The sequence below is a fragment of the Nyctibius grandis genome, chromosome Z, assembly GCF_013368605.1.
Source record: "Nyctibius grandis isolate bNycGra1 chromosome Z, bNycGra1.pri, whole genome shotgun sequence".
NCBI lineage: Eukaryota > Metazoa > Chordata > Aves > Nyctibiiformes > Nyctibiidae > Nyctibius > Nyctibius grandis.
Window position 1 is genome coordinate 41,958,358 of NC_090695.1, and position 19,762 is coordinate 41,978,119.

At 39.4% G+C, this 19,762-nt stretch overlaps 1 protein-coding gene across 1 annotated transcript in view; it reads right to left on the reverse strand.

The window, feature by feature from the left end:
* Positions 1-8,874: 8,874 nt before the first annotated feature.
* TMC1 (transmembrane channel like 1) overlaps positions 8,875-19,762 on the reverse strand; it is a 69,627-nt gene continuing 58,739 nt past the window's right edge. The window contains exons 15-20 of the mRNA XM_068423576.1: positions 17,698-17,765; positions 14,551-14,790; positions 12,076-12,201; positions 10,332-10,410; positions 10,101-10,236; positions 8,875-9,143 (exon numbers count right to left, since the gene is read on the reverse strand). Of these exons, the coding sequence (XP_068279677.1) occupies positions 8,875-9,143; positions 10,101-10,236; positions 10,332-10,410; positions 12,076-12,201; positions 14,551-14,790; positions 17,698-17,765 (918 nt within the window). The remainder of the gene's footprint in view (positions 9,144-10,100; positions 10,237-10,331; positions 10,411-12,075; positions 12,202-14,550; positions 14,791-17,697; positions 17,766-19,762) is intronic.

Sequence of the window (19,762 nt, forward strand, 5' to 3'; positions counted from 1 at the left end):
TAGATAGCCACAGCATATGGCAAAGCTTGTGCTACTGGCATTAGTCCAAACATTGCATCAGCAAACTTCTGGCTTTCCCACGAATTCCCAGTTGATCAGAAACTCTACTAGCAGCCTTAGTTCTGTCAGCTTCTATGGGATCAAATAGTAAGGATTTATCCTTTCCGAAGGCAGCTGCTCACATGGATTCAGGGCAATATCTTATGTTGTTGTGACCTCTGCTGGGGAAAAGACCAAAGTACATGTAAATTTTTTTCTTTTTTTTTGAGGCAACTGGAAAGGAAAGAAAAAGGGCAATTTTTACTTCACTGTAAGCTTTAAAACCATTTTTTATTATGCATTCAGGTAATAGATTAATTCATACCTGATGGTACATATCAGTGTGAAAAATATTGGTTAAGTACTCACACACCTAGAGGTTCACTTCACTAGTAGCACTCAAAGATCCTAGTCAAATTTGGAGCAGCTCTGCAGTGGAAGCCTCACAAACAGATAAAAAGCCTAAGCTACTTCATAGAGTGATAGCTTGGGACATGATGCAGTCAGTAAGTTTGAAAAAGAAAAATATCTGAAAAGGAACCTCTGGACCTCTTGTTTGCAAACAGGGAAGGACTTGTGGGTGATGTGATGGTTGGAGGCTGTCTTGGGCATACTGATCATGAAATGGTAGAGTTTTCTATTCTTGGAGAATGAAGGGGGTCAGCAGAACTGCTACTTTGGACTTCTGGAGGGCAGAGTTTGGCCTGTTTAGGAGCCTAGTTGACAGAGTCCCTTGGGAGGAAGTCCTGAAGGGCAAAGGAGTCCAGGAAATCTGGACACTCTTCAAGAAAGAAATCTTAAAGGTTTCCTGCTCCTGGCAGGAGCAGGCCATCCCCATGTGCTGGAAGATAAGCTGGTGGGGAAGAAGAGCAGCCTGGCTGCTCTCTCAACAGAGAGCTTCATCTGGAACTCAGGAAAAAAAAGGAGAGTTTATGAGCTTTGGAAAAAGGGGCAGGCCACTCAGGAGGACTATAAGGATGTTACGAGGCTATGCAGGGAAAAAATTAGAAGGGCCAAAGCCCAGCTAGAACTTAGTCTGGCCACTGGTGTAAAAAGCAGTAAAAAAATGTTTCTACAAATACATTAGACACAAGAGGAGAGCCAAAGAGAATCTCCATCCTTTACTGGATGCGGGAGGCAACACGATGACAAAGGATGAGGAAAAGGCTGAGGTGCTTAATGCCCTCTTTGCCTCAGTCTTTAGTAGTAAGACCAGTTGTTCTCCAGGTACCCAGTCCTCTGAGCTGGAAGACAGGGTGGGGAGCAGAGTGAATCCCCCATAATCCAAGGGGAAATGGTTAGAGACCTGCTATGCCACTTAGACACGCATAAGTCTATGGGGCCGGATGGGATCCTCCCAACGGTACTGAGAGAGCTGGCGGAAGTGCTCACCAAGCCCCTTTCCATCATTTATCAGCAGTCCTGGCTAACCAGGGAGGTCCCAGGTGACTGGAAATTAGCAAATTTGACACCCATCTACAAGAAGAGTCGGAAGGAGGATCTGGGGAACTAAAGGCCTGCCAGTCTGACCACTGTGCCAGGTAAGATTGTGGAGCAGATCATCTTGAGTGCCATCATGGGGCATGCACAGGACAACCAGGTGACCAGGCCCAGTCAGCATGGGTTTATGAAAGGCAGGTCCTGTTTGACTAACTTGATCTCCTATGACAAGATGACCCACTTATTGGACAAGGGAATGGCTGTGGATGTTGTCTACCTGGAATTTAGTAAAGCCTTTGACAGTCTCCCACAGCATTCTCCTGGAGAAACTGGCTGCTCATGGCTTGGACAGGCATATGCTTCACTGGGTAAAAAACTGTCTGGAGGACCGGGCCCAAAGAGTTGTGGTGAATGGAGTTGAATCCAGTTTGTGGCCGGTCACAAGTGGTGTTCCCCTGGGCTCAGTGTTGGGGCCAGTTCTCTTTAATATCTTTATCAATGATCTGGATGAGGGGATCAAGTGCGCCCTCAGTAAGTTTGCAGACAACACTAAATTGGGCAGGAACGGTGATGTGCTTGATGGTAGGAAGGCTCTGCAGAGGGATCTCGACAGGTTGGACCGATGGGCCGAGGCCAGTTCTGTGTAATATCTTCATCAATGATCTGGACAAGGGGGCACAGACAGCACCACGTTGGGTGGGAATGTTGATCTGCTTGAGGGTAGAAAGACTCTAAAGAAGGATCTTGACAGGTTGGATCGATGGACTGAGGCCAGCTGTATGAGGTTCAACAAGGCCAAGAGTTGGGTCCTGCAGTTGGGTCACAACCACCCCATGCAGCGCTACAGGCTTGGAGAAGAGTGGCTGGAAAGCTGCCTGGCGGAAAAGGACCTGGGGGTGTTGATCAATGGCTGGCTGAACGTGAACCAGCAGTGTGCCCAGGTGGCTGAGAAGGCCAACAGCATCCTGGCTTGTATCAGGAATACTGTGGCCAGCAGGACTAGGGTTAAGCGATCGTCCCCCTGTACTCGGCACTGGTGAGGCCGCACCTGGAATACTGTGTTCAGTTTTGGGCCCCTAACTACAAGAAAGACATTGAGGTCCTGGAACGAGTCCAAAGAAGGGCAACGAAGCTGGTGAAGGGTCTAGAGAAAAAGTCTTATGAGGAGTGGCTGAGGGAACTGCGGTTGTTCAGCCTGGAGAAAAGGAGGTTCAGAGGAGATCTTATTGCTGTATACAAATACCTGAAAGGAGGTTGTAGCGAGGAGGGTGCTAGTCTCTTGTCCCAGAGAACAAGCGATAGGACGAGAGGAAATGGCCTCAAATTGCACCAGAGGACATTTAGATTGAATATTAGGAAAAATTTCTTCACAGAGAGGGTTATCAAGCAGTGGAACAGGCTGCCCAGGGAAGTGGTGGAGTCATTATCCCTGGAGGTACTTAAAAGATGAGCAGATGTAGCGCTTAGAGATATTGTTCAGTGGTTGACTTGGTAGCGTTAGGTTAATGGTTGGACTCGATGATCTTATAGGTCCTTTCCAACCAAGATCATTCTGTGATTCTGTGATTCTGTGATTCTGTGAAGTGACTAGGCAGATGAAGGCCTTTCGTGAGTTAAATTTAACCTAAATTCAGCAGTTATAAAAGTGAGTACATAAGGCATCCTTCTGCAGTGAACTATTTACTAAATTCTTGCTTAAATGCTGGATTATGATCTCTCTATCTATATTTTGTAGTGATAGAGTAAATAGGGTGGAAGTTAAACTACAGTTAGTAAGGAAGAAAGGCAAAGAGCAGGATTTCAGGAGAGGATTGAAGGTTGAAAGGAACACAAGGAAGAATTCAGGGGCACAATTTCATTAAGTTCAGATACGGACAAGAAAAATGTGACATATTTGTCTTTCTTCAGTTAAAGCTGATGAACTATTGAGATAGACTATCTTCTAGTTCAAACACTCTGGAATATAAAAATAAAAAAGGAATTTTACTAACCTGATTTAATTTGGCTTAGGGGCATTTTCTAATGAAGAAACAGGCTAAAGGTGGAATTCAAAGAGTTAAAGAGTACCTTTTAGAAAACATTAGAGTTGTGTTGGAGATATCATATAATCTTTAAAAGTAAATCTATCCAGCCTGTGCTTGCTCAGGCAAAGGCCTAAATAAGCTACATATAACCAGTGGCTTTTTTTTTTCTAATGGCATTCTGCAAAATTGCAGCATGGAAGTGAGTATGGGAAGTATAAGGCAGTGAGGTAAACTCATACATTAAGTAAGCAAATACAATTTTAGCCTCTGACTCAGTTAAATTCTTCTGTGAACTGTAAAGTGAAACAGTAGAAAAAGGGCAAAAGCAAGAGTACTGGGGCTTCTCTCCGCTGTTCATCGAAACAGGAATGAAATGTTGGATTCTCCCATGTGAGAATGACTTGGAGAAGGTTGCAGGCAAAGAAACCTCTACCTAGATGTGGGAAAAAACAGGAAAATAGAAAAAGAAGTAATTGGAGTTGTCAGAATTTCTTCATTAAAATACAGTCCAAAAGAAACTTCCTTTGTTGATTAAATCATACACATTGCATACAAACGAAGGAAAAAAAAAAGAGACTTACATGAAATTACATAAACAAGACACCAAGCCCTGAGAGCTGATCCCATGTGTGACAAAAAATGAGGACTTCCGATGGCAGAAAAATACTGCCTGGCAGAGCTGCTCTTTCAACAGTACTGACTAAACACAGGGCACCTCCCCTCCTGCGTCAGCCACGGCATCACCATCCCAGCATAGTCCCACTAGTGTAATATGCATAGCCTAACACACAGAGATTGCCAGCCTCATGTTTCACAGAAAGCAGATGGGTATGAACAGAGAGGAAACATGAACGTGCCTTCCCTGTCCCAGGTGTGGGGCTGAGTCATGGCGTAAGGGAGTAGCAGCTGCCGGGCTGGGAAAGGATGGGAAGCTTCTCACCATGCTGCATGCAGACAATGTGGCAGTCTCAGAAAAAAGGATCCTGCCTCTACTGGGTCCAGGTGGCCCCACAGTGCATGGCCAGACAACCTTGTCACTAGGGCGGTGGGACTACAGCCAGGGCTGCTACTAGAGCTACACCACCACAACGCTGTACTGCGAAGGGAAAGCAACTTACTTCCCTGTTCTTGTTAGTACCTGTCTGCTTTTCGTTGTGCCTGCTGCATCTTTCCACTAAATTATTATTAAAAGACTGGTGCAAAACAAAACCAAACCAGAGACCAAGCAAAGGTTAGAGGCAGCTCTGTACTGACAGTGATGCATTTGTATTTTCACAGAACAAATTTGCCGGGAGACAGCCCAGCAATAAACAAAAGAAAGTTCTTTGTGGCTTCCTTGTGGCTATATTTTAATTCATCTCATGCTTCTTCCACAGATTAGTGTACAAGGCAGGACAGAGAGAGATTTCCTATCTTGATGCTCAGTTTGCTGAAACAGATCATGCTCCCTCTCTGATTTAAGGCAATATTTAGTAGATGAGGGCCTGCAAAGCATGAGCCAGCAGTGTGCCCAGATGGCCAAGAAGGCCAATAGCGTCCTGGCTTGCATAAGAAACACTTCCCTAGTCAGCAGGACTAGGGAAGTGATTGTCCGTTTGTACTCAGCACTGGTGAGGCCACACCTGGAATACTGTGTTCAGTTTTGGACCCCTCACTACAGGAAAGACTTTGAGGTGATGGAGAGGGTCCAAAGAAGAGCAACGAAGGTGGTGAAGGGTCTGGAGAACAAGTCTTATGAGGAGCGGCTGAGGGAACTGAGGTTGTTTAGTCTGGAGAAGAGGAGGCTCATGGGAGACCTTATCACCCTCCACAACTGCCTGAAAGGAGGTTGTAGTGAGGTGGGTGTTGGTCTCTTCTCCCAAGTAACAAGTGATAAGACAAGAAGAAAAAGCCTCAAGTTGTGCCAGAGGAGTTTTAGATTGGATATTAGGAATAATTTCTTCACTGAAAGGGCTATCAAATATTGGCACAGGCTGCCCAGGGAAGCGGTGGAGTCATTATCCCTGGAGGCATTTAAAAACCATATAGATATGGTGCTTAGTGACATAGTTTAGCGGTGGACTTGGCAGTGCTGGGTTAACAGTTGGACTTGATGATCTTAAAGGTCCTTTCCAATCAAAACCATTCTATGATTCTATGATTCTAAAATTATATGAAATGCTCAGCCAAATGCTATGAAGACAGCATGTAAAGTGTGCAGAGGAAGATGTGGGACGTGGTAAGATGCACAGAGCCTTGATTTCACTGAAAGTAGTTGGATAATAGAGCTCTGAGGTATCCCTAGCACAATTTGCATGTCTAACAACACAGAAGATAGAAAATGGTTTATGTGTCACCAGTGAAAATAAAATATATTGTTTCTATAAACAAGATCGTTTGCCATGATTTGAAGCACAGTAAGTATTATTCCTACTGGCAAGAGTATTTGTTACCTGTTCAGCACAGTACAAGACTCAAACAGAGGAGTAGCTGTGTAGCTAAGTAGACGAATTTTGATTGAGGTGCTTTTTCCAAAAAAGCAGAGACAAAAAATTTGAACTGAAAGACTCAAAATATAGGAGGGGTAGAGAAAGGTTGTACAGAAAGAAAATGTGACTTAAAATCTGATAATACAAAATTATTGTAACAATCTGAAAATTACTTTTACCAAGTAAAGAGCATGTTTGCTTAAAGGTGGACTTATTATAGAACATTGGGAAGTATAACATCACATCTTGTCTGCTAAGTCCATGATATGTTATGAATAAGATGGCAGACAATTAAACAGAACTAAGCTAGGAAACATTGAAAGTACAGCTTCATGAAACACAGTGATGAAAGACCTTTACTTAGAAGTACCAAAGAATAAGAAAAATATTTCATTTTCAGTCACAGTAGTCTGATGCTGATCACAGGGCATGAGTAACATCTAGTCTTGTTGTTATTCGTGTTGGCTATTATGTGCTCATCACTGCATATACAGGTGCATTCTGAGAACACATTTATTGTTGGAAATCAATACAGCATACATATCTAACAGAAAGTTCCTCAGAATAATTTCAGTTGGTGGATTCCTTGCTGTGTCTCTCTTCCATTCATGATGTAAAGCAACCCCACAGAATGAAATACAAAGCCTGTTAATAACAAGAAAGCCTTTAATAGCCACAGAAAATTCTCACTTGTAACAGAACAAGGAATCCTTATTAAGAACTGTGTATATAGCATAAACCTCCCTCTACATTTCAGGGAACAAGACTGCATCAAAACTGGTTTACAACTCCAATTTGTTCCAACACTCCTTGAAAAAATCACATGGAGTACCAAGCCATAAAGCATCTTTAAAATCAGTTTCTTCATTTGTCCTATAAACAATCTTCCTATTTCTAAGGAATATCCAGTGTTTTCGTATTACGAAATGGTAACAAACAGTGAGCTAAAACCTCTACGCAAATCAGTGTCTCATGACAGATCAATCCCAGCTTGCAGGAAAAAGTTTGTCTTAAAAGCATGGAAGCCCTAGGGCACTGGGGCCAATGCTTAACTTCAATAAGACTACTGACAATCTTGTAAGTTGCTGCTCTAAAAACATATACAGTTTAAAAATTAATCATGTGAGAAGCAGATTTCAAATTAAAATACAGTTTGAATTACTGTACTTTTTCCATGTCTGAAGTCCATAGATTAGAAATCCTATCTGAGTAAGAAGAAAAAACTTCACTGCACTTAGCTGTACTTTCTCTAATTCAAAATATGACTTGTTGCACTCCAGATGCAGACATGTCTTGGGATCCAGTCTTAACTCCATTGTTCTCTCCCTTAGTAACAATGCATTTCCAGTCTGTTCTCTAGAAAAGACCCTCCCTTGTAGTTATTGCACTACACTTAGCTCTTGATTTGGTTATCACTGCTTAGTGTTTAAACAGAACAGCCATGCTGGTGCTCACTAAAGGTCTGATTGATGCAATATCTTATCTCCAGCTGATAGCAGATGCTTATGGAAGCAGTACAAGAGTCAAGTAAAGTATAAACTAAACTTTCCCTTGGTTTATCTTCCCAGGTTTATCCTCCAGCCAGGCAATTGATCTAAAGACTGCTTGAGCTGGAAATTGCATCTGGATCATTGTGTTTTATGGGGATACATAGTCTATACAGGTGAGTTTTGTTAGCCTTTTTCAATAAGTTCCACAATTCAATTACATGGAAGTTGTTCTGTGATGTTACAGACTTGTGTTATACTGAGATATGGTTAAAGTTTTTCTACTGTACAAAATGGACCTGTATTATACAGAAGGCCCCCAATGGAATTACATCTATTTTTTAGAAGACAGTCAGTTGACTAATTTTGTTGTTATTAATCTTGTGAGTCTTAAAATAATTATTAAATCCCAAATTCTGGACAAGGAAATAAAATCAGAACACAAAAATAAAGCCGTCTCTTTGGATTAAGTAACATCAGCTTGCAGGAGAGCTCGCATCTATCCTGTGTTTCCACAAGGCCTATCAGACTAAGGACCTGTTCAGCCCTGGACTCTGTAGAGGTCAATACAATATACAATGATAAATCCACAGAGCAGATTATACAGCACATATTCTTATGCAATAACAAGTGTCTCTGTGCCATAACAGAATCCTAGTGAGTATTTGGGGGAATATTTGCATAATTACCTTACGTCTATTCCTCAAACAAGTTTTTCTGCACAGGAGATATTTCTTCAGCACTTTGATTTTTCAAATTTATTTTTAGTCTTTCACAATGTGATAAAATTATTATTAGCTAAAATTGGTACTGTAATAAGAGTTAAATTTTCTTCATAGCAAAAGGCAGAATATTGCTTTTCTTTTTCCTTTTCAATACTTTCACAAAGGCTTTAGAGGTAATCATCCAGCTTTTGAAAAGATCCTAGTTTTCCCATGTACAATCTGAAATCTTTGGGTAAGCACATCTGACCTGCAGAAGACAAGTTATATGCAGTGTTTAAATATAACTGACTCCCATACACTTTATAAGAAGCTATGTTTTCAGTGAACTGTACTTCTAAGAAAAAGGAAAAGATGTTAGGGACACACTTTCAGGCTTCTAAGAAAATAATCAAATGAATACAAAACATTTTTCACTCTTCTAATAAATATCTTCCAATAAATATCCCCAAGTTTAGTAACCTATTGACACAGATAATATATTTTTGCAATGCCTCCAAATGCAAGATATATGCAATATTTTCTTCTGAAGCCTCTCATCCTGCAAAAACTGAAGTGCATGGGTAACTTCCACGCACATGAAGATTTACAACAAACACAGTGGGGTTCTGCATTTGCAGGAGTGTGTTTGGGGTTAGGACCGCACTTCTGTCCCTCAGCATCCTTCATCATATCACAATGTATTTGAGGCTTCTTATCTGTAGTTAGGAGCGCCCCTGGGTATTCCTGGCTGCACCCCCCGGAAGCCTCGGTTTCCAGGTGGATAGCCCTGCACTCCATACCCCCTGGGCACTGGTGGCCTTGTCACAGCTATGGACGGGGGAGGAAGGTTTCCTCCTCTGCTCTGCGGGGGATAGAGGCCGTTCAGGGCAGGGCCTGGATGTTGGAGTGCCTGAGAGGAGCTGGCTTCTTGCAGCTGGCCTGTGTTCTTCGCTTCGTTGCCATCCTGTCCTTTCTTGTTTTCTGAAATATGGTGGGAGAACAGAATTAAAAAACAAACATGCAAACCAGAAATTCCTTGAGAGGGAAATCCTACAGCCGCCTGTCCTCTCCAGAGTGTGGTGGGAAGTCTGGGGCCTCCCCTGTAAACAGCCTGAAATCTGGGGCGATGCACCTTCATGATTTTTGCACCGTATTTTCCCTACAGTCCTTTCTGAAAGGCCCCAATGGAGGAAAGTGGAGGCTTTTCCCAAGTAGCTAGATGCTCTTAGATGTCATCTATAAATGATGATGAAGGTAGCAATTTCAAAGTTAAGCAGGTAGGTTTTAAGGCTTCAGACATGCCTTGTCCTTGGTTCTTCCAAAGACAATCACCTCTAATCTTGGTTTCTCTGCTAGGCTTGAAGCTATACTGACTGTATGGCATGTGTGTATGATGGGGAAAGTCTAGCAGTGTCCAGGGAAAAGGAAACCGCCTGCAAAATCATTCAGGACAGACTGAAACCTCCCTGACCAAACTAGGCTTTCTGACAAGAATTGCTACCATACTGTGTTCTCACTATACCTTCTCCCAGTGAATCTGTCACAGAGGACAAATGCTGTCCTGAGCAGTCCTGAATTAACGAAATACGATAGGAGGGTGCAAGATTTGGACCCGGTTGTTTTGTGATAGGTAAGAGGGATCACTGACATTCAGACCAGGCTTTAAGTGGGTTTTTTTTGCGGGGTTGAGATCTTGCAATTCATTATAGCCCTATTACAGGTTTTTTTTACTTTGGTGTTGCCTGGTGTGGAATGATGTTACAGTATTAAACAAGCCAAAGAAAGAAAAATGGTCTGGAGATTAGGCTAATACTTGTGATTCAGTATCATGAATGTCCTTCAGGAGATTATGGCAAAGGAAGCAGTAAAGGCAGTGAGGAAGCCTATGGTCTGGTATACATGAATTCTTCATCCTGAGGAGTTCAAAACAGTCCTTACCTTGGTTTGGAATGGATTCATCTTGCTTGCCTCCTTTTTGCTTTGTCTGTGGTTGTTCTGTCTCAAAGGGATTTTCTTCTTGTTCATTTGATTTTTGTGCCTTTTGTTTATTTCTTCTTTTGTTTTCTTCTGCTTGCTAATGATGTGGAGAGAGAAAGGACACCTTTCAGTGGCCTGAATGGCTTCTCTAATATTTGTAAAACCAAAAGTCAATAATTTTCTGTTTCTTACGCTTTGTAGCTTCTTTTTAAGTTCCAGGTTAGCTTCCTTGTAGGATTTGGATGTAGCATTGAGATAATAAATACTCAGGCTAAATTTAAAGAAAAATAATATTTCTTGTTAGGTAGTGATATAAATACAAAGACCCTTACAACATTTCTGTAGCAACAACTACAGTTGTGCTAATATAAAATCTGTATCTTTTCCTCATTTATCTGATGAGGAATCAGTACTAGTATTTTGACAATGAATATTGTGCTTCCTTACAGTATGAATAAGGTACTGTTATTTCAGGGGAAAAAAAAGCTGAAATAAATTATTCTGTCTATTACTCCACATTCAATCTTATAGTAGTTAAGGAAGATGTTCCAGAAAGCTATACCTCACTATAAAGTGTGTACTAAAGAATAACTTATACAAGTTAATTTACTTGTATGATGTACCTTAAAAATGAGTAAATCATATTTATAAAATCTTTTGAACAATAGGCAAACTCAAGTACTGCCAAAAAAACAGCCAAAAACATAGGTTTTCATTTTTGTTTTAAATCATGACCCCCTTCTCCTACTAAACAAAAACATAACTTCATAATACAGTTTTCATTTTTCAGTGTATTGTATTACTTTTCTGATAACTTTATGAAATTAGGATTTTTCATCATCTTGATTTAATTAGAGAAATTCTGATATGAAGTCTTTTATTGATGTAAGCAGTAAATAATTAATCTGCATATGCTGTTCTCTCTGCTTTGCCTGGTATTGCCTTGTCTTTTCCTTCTTCTTTTTTCTTTTCTTTTATTTTTAGTATCTTTGCCTTGGACCATTCCAAGAAACGAAGAGTGCTCAAACAAGATCAGCAGAAGTTGCCCATGTGTTTCAGAGGACAGTCTGTATTCTTTGTTTTTCTACCCAAGGGTTAAAATAGAATATGTTGTTAAGTGAACCTTGGCAAAATTTCGTCTCAGAATTTCATTTTGATCATGTAAAATCCTTCTGCAATTTCTATTATTTTCTCTAATCTTCTTTATATTTATTGGCAGTTCTACAATGCAGGGTTAAATCCCAGCTCATCTCTACATAGAATTAACTTTTAGTTCAGCAGTATGCTAAATAATCCAATATATGTACATAGCAGTTTAAAGTGCGTTTATAAAGCAGGAATCAATACAGTCTCTGAGAAAGACTATTCTGGGGTCATTATTCTTCACCAGGTACTGACTTAGAAAAAAAGTCTGCTAGCCTTATTTCATAAAGTCTGCAACACCCTGTCTCACACTCCTGTCCCAACAGCATAAAGTACATTTTTTTACCAAGGAAAGGCCAAGGCAATGAAGATTAGACTCACTGAAAGTTACTGAAAAATAACTCTTCTTCATGATGGTCATGTTTCTATTGAACTTGCTAATGATTTATGATGTGTTGTTCTGCCTGCTGGACAAGTTGATCAAAGTCACAGCACTTCAAATCCCTTATAGGCTTTCGCATTTTTATAGCTTTGTCATTATCATGGCAACAACAACATTTTTGAAAAGCAGTAACAAAAACAAAAAGAAAGCCATCGGCAAAGAAGAGATATTACTCTTTGTGCAAAGGCACATTAATTATGATCAAATAAAAAGCTCATGAATTCTTCAAGTCCCTCACCACAGGGCAATCAGCACTGTGTTTAATTAGCTATTCAGGCATTGAAGATTCAGAGTGAAAGAAACTTAACAGACTTAGATTAAGCAAGCTTTGAGTTAATATACTATACGTACACCATCAGCAATATAAAAGGTAGGATGAGTCCAGGGTTAGAGGCATAACCAAATACCTTCCCAAACCAGGAAGGGAAGTCATGCTCCAGAGTTTCTGATATGACTTCAAACATTCTAGACTTCCCACTGTTAAACAGAAAAGTTGGCAATATTTCACATAGATATATAATGTCAATGTCAATGCTGTTGTATGAATATACAGGTTAATCACATCACACCAAACTGGGAAAACGACAATAAACTATTTGTTAACATTATTTAAAATTTGACACTCAGAAAAGTATATTATTTTAGATAATATTTATGTAATTTAAGGGGGCAAATAGACACCAGTATTTTTTCTGTATACTAATAGATTTTGCCTGCAGTTACCACCAAGATTACTCCTCAAACAATCAGTGTACCCAGTCATAAACTCCATACCACTATCAGAAGAGTCAAGTTCAATTTGTGCTCTATGAAGTCCTGGTGAAAAATTCAAATCCCACTTTTGTATGGTTGATAAGCAAAAAATTATCTGCTTATGATTTCTGTTCAGCACTGTTCAGCCTAGTTGTCCTCTTTGCTGTGTACCAATGCTATAGAAGTCAGTTGCTTTGTTTTAGGAAATTTTTGTTATCATTGCAGCAATCTAATAACCTCCATGTGCAATTGTTCCATGGCCAGCTTATCTACAAAGTATTTTGTCCCTAGACCATTAACATTAAGTTTTTCATACAGAAGCATTTTAATAGATGTTCCAAAAGTCCTTTCCTGCTTATTTTGCTTTTGGCTGTGCCTCACGATATAGAGTTTAAAGTTTTTTACCTGAACAAAACCAGCAAAATGGGTCTTTATGTATATTGGGAGAATTGGTAGTTTTAGTTGGTTAAAGGAATTGTCACCAAATTGCCACCTAATATTCCAGTCATTGAGGTCTCTTGTTGCTTCTTTGCAGTTCTTGTAAAGCATATCTGACAACAAGGTCTTTTTCTTAACTCATTGTTCTCAACTTTTACCCTCTTCCCAGTAATGTAAAAAGGTTGCAGTTAGAATTCTTCAGACCAGTTCTTTCTCTCCACTTCCCCCACCCACCCATGGTAGATGAGAAATTCCACTCTGTACTCTCCTTATCTTTTCCCCAGAACACACAAAGCTTCTTCTATTGCGACTTTGCTAATTCTGTCCCAGCTTCCCTTCTCTTGGCAGGTCTCTGTTGAATTGTATATTTTAGCTTTAATGATGGATTAAAAACAAAACCAAACCAAACCAAAATAGAGAAAAAAAAACAACAAACCAAGAATTGGAAGTTTCATAATAGATGAGACACTGAGTTACTAACAGGAAAATATTTTCTTTTTTTAATATAGAGCCATGCACTACCAGTGTTTATCCACTGATTGCTAAACAGTAGCATTATCTATACCCAGGCTGAAGGAACCTTCATTAGTTTCAAGTCCTCCCCCATTAAAATTTACATTGAAGATTTCACATTTTTTGTGAAGAACAAAGTATCTCTGCATTTGACAGAGAAAAAGTAGGAGGCACTATTACCTTTCTCATTTTGCCTTTGGCCAAAGTTAAGGTGACAAGACTTCTGCTCCTTTACAAAGTGCACAGGGGATTATACAGATATCATTTACTCACAACAATAATGTATTTTTCAAACCTTTCATTGGAGTCAGGATGTCTCTTTTACTATTTTCCTACTCTTGCTTTGCTAATATTTTGTTCAAAACCAAAGACTAAAGTCTTTTAAAAATTTTCATTTCATATATTGACTGCTGCTGTGTACTCATTATAGTTGTATGTCAAGCTACCTGGCAAGTAAAGATGATGAAAATGGTCCTGGACCTTCCAGGTAGAGAGCACAGAGGGAGAAAGCATGACAATGTCTAAGCTAGCTTGAATGCAAGGCTTGTGTTTGCACAGGCAAGGCAGGCCTAAGTTTTTAGAAGGGACTAATGAACGTGGAGGTCTTGAGGACTTCAGAAACAGATTCATCTTCACAGTGGTAATACAGATGCATGAAATACTGTATCAGATGGAGAGTCACAGCAGACAAAAACTGCACCACCATGTACTTAGCACAGCACCGTACTTTCTGATATGCCCCTCCTACAGGGCATATGTAGACATTTCCTGAAAGCCATCACTCTCAAACCAGCAGACCAAAGATGCATAACAGGTCACTGCTCTACTCCTTAACAATAATTTCTGGCTTAATTACAGCAGTAACAATGGTTTTTTATATTACAACTAACTAAAATAAAAGGTTTTCTGTTCTACACTTCAGATAAAACTTTCTAAATAGTTACTCAGTTTTCTAGGATTTCAGCTTCAGGAATTATCCACAATGAGGAACGTGACACAACTAAACACTCAGGTACCAACACTTATTATAGAAATTCTTTTTCATTACTGGATCATTCACTGTGATGTGATGAGGTGGTTCATCACATCAACAACAAAAGATGAACGTAAAATGCAAAAAACCTGAAAGGACCGCAATCAAAAGATGGTGGGATGGAGACAATGGTGTACACAGCAGGCAGAGTGGAGAGGAAGAGGATGAAAAGCAGCATGGCCATGTAGAAGTTATTGGATCTGGAAGCCTTGAAAACTCTCTCTTGGGGAACATTGCAGCACATCACTGCCCAGCACTGCAGGTACATGGAAGTGTGGAGGCGGAACACATTGATCGCTGGGAGACACGGTGCATAAAAAGATCCCATCCTAGAAAAGAAGAAAAGAAAAAAAATAACCACTTTGTTGTAGGACTTCTGTCTTCCCAGATATGCCACCCATTCCCTGTGTCAATGTGCTTTGCAGCCATATACATTGTGGACTCAGAAACCAAGTTCATAGAACTGTCTTTATATGTTTTTTACTGCTCTTGTCTCTTCAGTCTTACTTTAAGAAGAACCGGAGGCTTATGGAGAGAATTCTCCATGTGAACTTTTTGTTTCAAAGTTACAAAGCACTTTTCCTCTGCAAATTAAATGATCATCTGACGAAAAGTTATCCACTCTTACTTTGTCCCTTCAGTTCAGGTAGCATCTCACTTGTGTTGTATAAAAAAGGATAGCCCTAAAGCTAGATATTACCAAAATAATCTAATTTATTATTTTTCTTAATATACTAGCACCATTTAAGGAAGGATATTTTTGCTTAGTTGACATTTATTTTACTTTTGTTACCATGGTTATTTAGTGCTTCATTCCAACAAACTGTTCGTTGATTCTGCTAAATACTGTTTTTTTCCTTATTATCTATGGTTCCATGGTTATGACACTGAAACAGCTGGGACCATTTTATTTTTATCACACCTTGTTTCTTGTGCCATGATGACTGAAGAGCAATTGCCTTCATTTGCCTGGCCAAATGAAACCGAATGTAAGAGATCAGGAAACTCCTTTTTCCTTAAACATTGTCCAGGTGACCAGGGCTGAGCTGTTTTGCCTCTGAGCACCTCCATTTTTCTATTTAAAAAACAGGAAATAGATCTCCATGGTTGGAAAGACCTTCCAAGTACAGAAATATTATGACAGACTCTATTATATTATCTCTCTTTCCTCTTTTCATATATCTTCAATGAAAAGGTAAAGGGTTTGCTAGTCTACGGTTGAAAAGAGAGAGCACCTCATGGCCCTGTTCCTTATCTTCGTGGAAATCAGTTGCAAAATACTCCTCAATACTCCTCAATTTCAACAGGTTCAGAATCTATGTAACTTACAACTACTATCATATTTCAGTAAAACATTTATTATATGGTAGACAAATTCTTGCCAATGCTTATTAATACGGAGAAGACTTGCAAATTATTTGCATCCCACTTGCTTTGTGAAAACACAGAGAAAGAGAAGACAGGAGTTTTCCTAACCGCATGGTCTCTCTCATACACAAAAATAAATGCATACCTACATGTCTTTTGTATCCTTTCTAGCTCTGTGATAGTGCCAGCTCATCAGCTGCACCTAAAAATTTTTTCTTCTGTTTCAGATGAGCAGAAGCATGTGCAAGAGAATTTGAAAAGATCAGATGAAACAGAAACCAATTTATCCTATGTATGTATTAACGATAAACATGGTTTTGGCCATGTATGTTTATTATAATTCAGTCAATCTTTTTACACTCTTCTGATGCATTAGGTTCAATTTAAATTATCTGACATGATTTTGAAAAACACTACAGCTCTAGTGCCTTACTTGGCCCTGTAAATATCAATTAGCACATAAATGTGGTCCCAACCCTGCAATAAGCGGTAAGCAGAAGGGTGCTGTATCTAAATAGCATCTCAAAAGCACAAGTCACAGTTTCTGTGCCAGAATGTTTATACTGGGTCATGGCAGCTTGCAAGTGCACAGAGTCTGTACTTCTGTAATGAAGTATAAAAATGATAGGTATGTATAGATATTTTGCTAGAGAATAATCAGGAATCAACTCCTTCACCCGGTCCTCAATGTCTCTCAGGTAGAGAATGATTTCCAACTTGTCTTCCAAAGTGTTAATTACAGCAGTAGAAAGTATTAATGCCATCAATTGCATATAAAATTGCAAGCAGAGTTTGTGCTGCAACCTCATCATTTTGATGAACAGCAGCCTGAGAAATGTTTCCTATCAGAAATTAGAATGCCAGTCCTAAGGCAGAGAGCAACATACCAATTGCAAACCTAAGCTGCTTTTCTAAGGCGCAGGACAAAATGTAGGTGCCTCACATGCCAGCACCAGGGCTGAACTCTCTCCAGCTGTACTCTTATGCCATGCCATTACTACAAGGCCATAGGTGGTGCTGTGATTGTCCCCAGCAATGTACCCTCCTTCTGAGCCAGCCCACAGTGCTGCTGTGGAGACCTTCAGTGCATCCCCCCAACAGGGCTTGGTTGCAGGGGCTGCAAGATATTTGCAACCTCTTTCTATGGCATTTTTTTGACATGCAGACAGCACACAACCTTTGGGCTTTAGAGAAGTGAGGGCTTTCACCAAGCAAAAAGTCTGATCAGCAAAGTCATATTAAAGCTGAAAAATTAGATCTTATCAAGAATTAACTTTGAGAAGTCAACAGTGCTTGAGGAGGACAGTTCTTGAGGAAGACTGAGCATTGCATGAGGACTCTACATGCTGGTATTCTTTACCACTCATGTAAAGTCCAAAAATGGGATGAAACATAGATCTCTTCTCCTCTAGAGCTAAGGACTAATACTGCAGCAGTATCATTTTATGCACATCCACATGCCTGCACAGATAAGCATACATACTTTTGTTGTAAGGCCTTTTCCTCACAGAACACACGGGAAAAGAGTGGCAAGGTATTCTGAAAGGCTGACATTCAAAGCAAAACAGTACAGGCCAGGTGTTTGCTCTAGCAAGCAGTCAGTCAACAAAAATACAAGATTCATCTATGCAGCTTTTTACTGGTTAGTATTACCAGCTCATTGCAAAATCCTAATGCATCTGGTCTCATAATCCTAGACCAGAACTAATTTTGAAGTGGTCCCACTGATCGCAGTGTACGAGAGTTTGATCTATATTGCATTCCATCAAACTAAAACAATGGGACAGGATCAGCATTTCAGAAGGATCTTTCACAGATACGGCTATATCCTGCAGTCCGGCAGATGCAACATGCTTTGCCACACCTACCAGATCATGCCTTGGTTAAAGATCAGTCCCAGCACATTTCCACTTATATCAAACTCAGAATATGATGGCTGAAAGAAAAAATACAGATGCTTTCATTAGGCTTGCACAAAGGGTTTTAAGATGACTTACAGTAGATTAGAACAAATTAATATGACTCAAGGCCAACAGGCAGACTTTAATACAGCTTGCGGTAATTTACTGAAAACCTTTCTGAGATTTGTTCAGAGGAAAGAGAATTAAAAATAGTTCTGGGTACCAGGTAAATTTTAAAACAACAATTTGTAAATTTTCCATTGAAGTGCTAGTGGTGGTCATCTAATGTGTCCTTCAATACAGTACCAGCCACGAGGCTGCTGTGATTTAATTCCTGTTTGAACTATAACACTATCTTTCATATTTTAAGTTTAACAGTTAAACTGTTAATTCTTCTTAAGCATTGATAGATGTTGCTAATTGTTGTCTTCCTCACTTAACATCAATATCTTATTTCTAATCTGAGTATGTTTGATTCTAATTTTTACTTCAAGATTCAGCCATGGGGTCTCATTATCGCTTCGTCTGCTGAAGAAGACATTGTGTCATAAATTTTTGTTTCCAGTATAGGCACATAAATACTGTAAACAAATAATTCTTTACTCTTATCTTTCTAAACTATTCATCTGACTCTCTCATTCTGTTTTTCCAAATCTTTAGTCATTTCCACATCCCTTCTTTTACCCTATTTATTAGTTTGTAATTCGTGAACACTTCCATCTGCAAACACTGAATACACTGCATTTGAGCAATAATTGAAATACACACGTACATATTAATTTGTGTGCATATGCACCAGAACAAAACTTTCTGGTAAGAAATTGTGGATGTAAACTTTTGGTTTACACGTAAATGTCTGATTTAAGCATATTATTCATATGTCTTTGCATTGTCACATTTTGTTTAATCAGCTTTCTCGTAAAAGAATTTTGCTACACCATAGCTGGTGGCTTTCATGATTCACCACAGTGGGTGGACAAAAAAGGTCATGAATAATGTGTACCTTCCAGGTACTAATTACATAGATGACTGATAGAGGGATGAAGGGGCATGAGATACAAAAATAACTATTCCCTTATAGCTGAACCAAAACAAAGTTACACTATTAAAATCACCAATTAAAGTCACAAATTTTAATTGTACAATATTTTATTGTTGGAATATTCAGAGCCCCTACACTCTTTCTGTGTAGTTTTATGTGTATGTACAGACATATATGTATATATTTACAGCAAACTGCTATATTTATGTTGTATGTATTTATGCATCTGCTTCCATATGAGGAAATATTAAACAGATCAGTAGTATTCAACGTGGAAAAGAGTTCACTAAGGAAAGCTGTATAGAGGGAATGAACATCCTAAGTGACAGGGAAAGCTGAATAGGATCATACAGAACCAAATAATGTGTGACTGCTCTTCATAACATAGGACCTACATAAACAAAATAATTTGAATTTAATTTTTAAACAAACAAAAGGAAGTGTTTTTTTCCACACAATATGCAAGTTAATTTCTGGAATTATTTGGCAAAGGAGATTTTGGTTGTCAAAAATACTTAGGGTATAAAAAAAGTCTACAAATTAATGGATGATAGGTACATCATGGCCACTAACCACAGAGACACAGGTATACCTACTTCCTAGGGAAGATTTTAAGCTCAGATATTTCCAGAAATTCAGTGATTTCCAGTTTGCACTTCCACTTCTGGCTGTTGTTTCAGGCAGCTTACTGGACTTGAGGACCATAATGAACCAGACCATTATACTCATTCTTGCATATGGTCAAATAAAAACGTCAATAATAAATTGGTTTCAGCATCCTCTACCAGAACGATAATATATGTTGGAAATAAGGTGTTCCCTCATTGCTGGATAAACATGACATAGCTTCCATTAACAGTGTTGGAGCTCTTGTGTGTAGGCTGTCAGGCTCACTCTCATTGCTTATTGCCTCTCTTTATGTTCTTTACTCTGTATATGGACAAATGGCTAGAAAGAAGGATGCTATCTGTGCAGCTCTTCAGTCTAGAC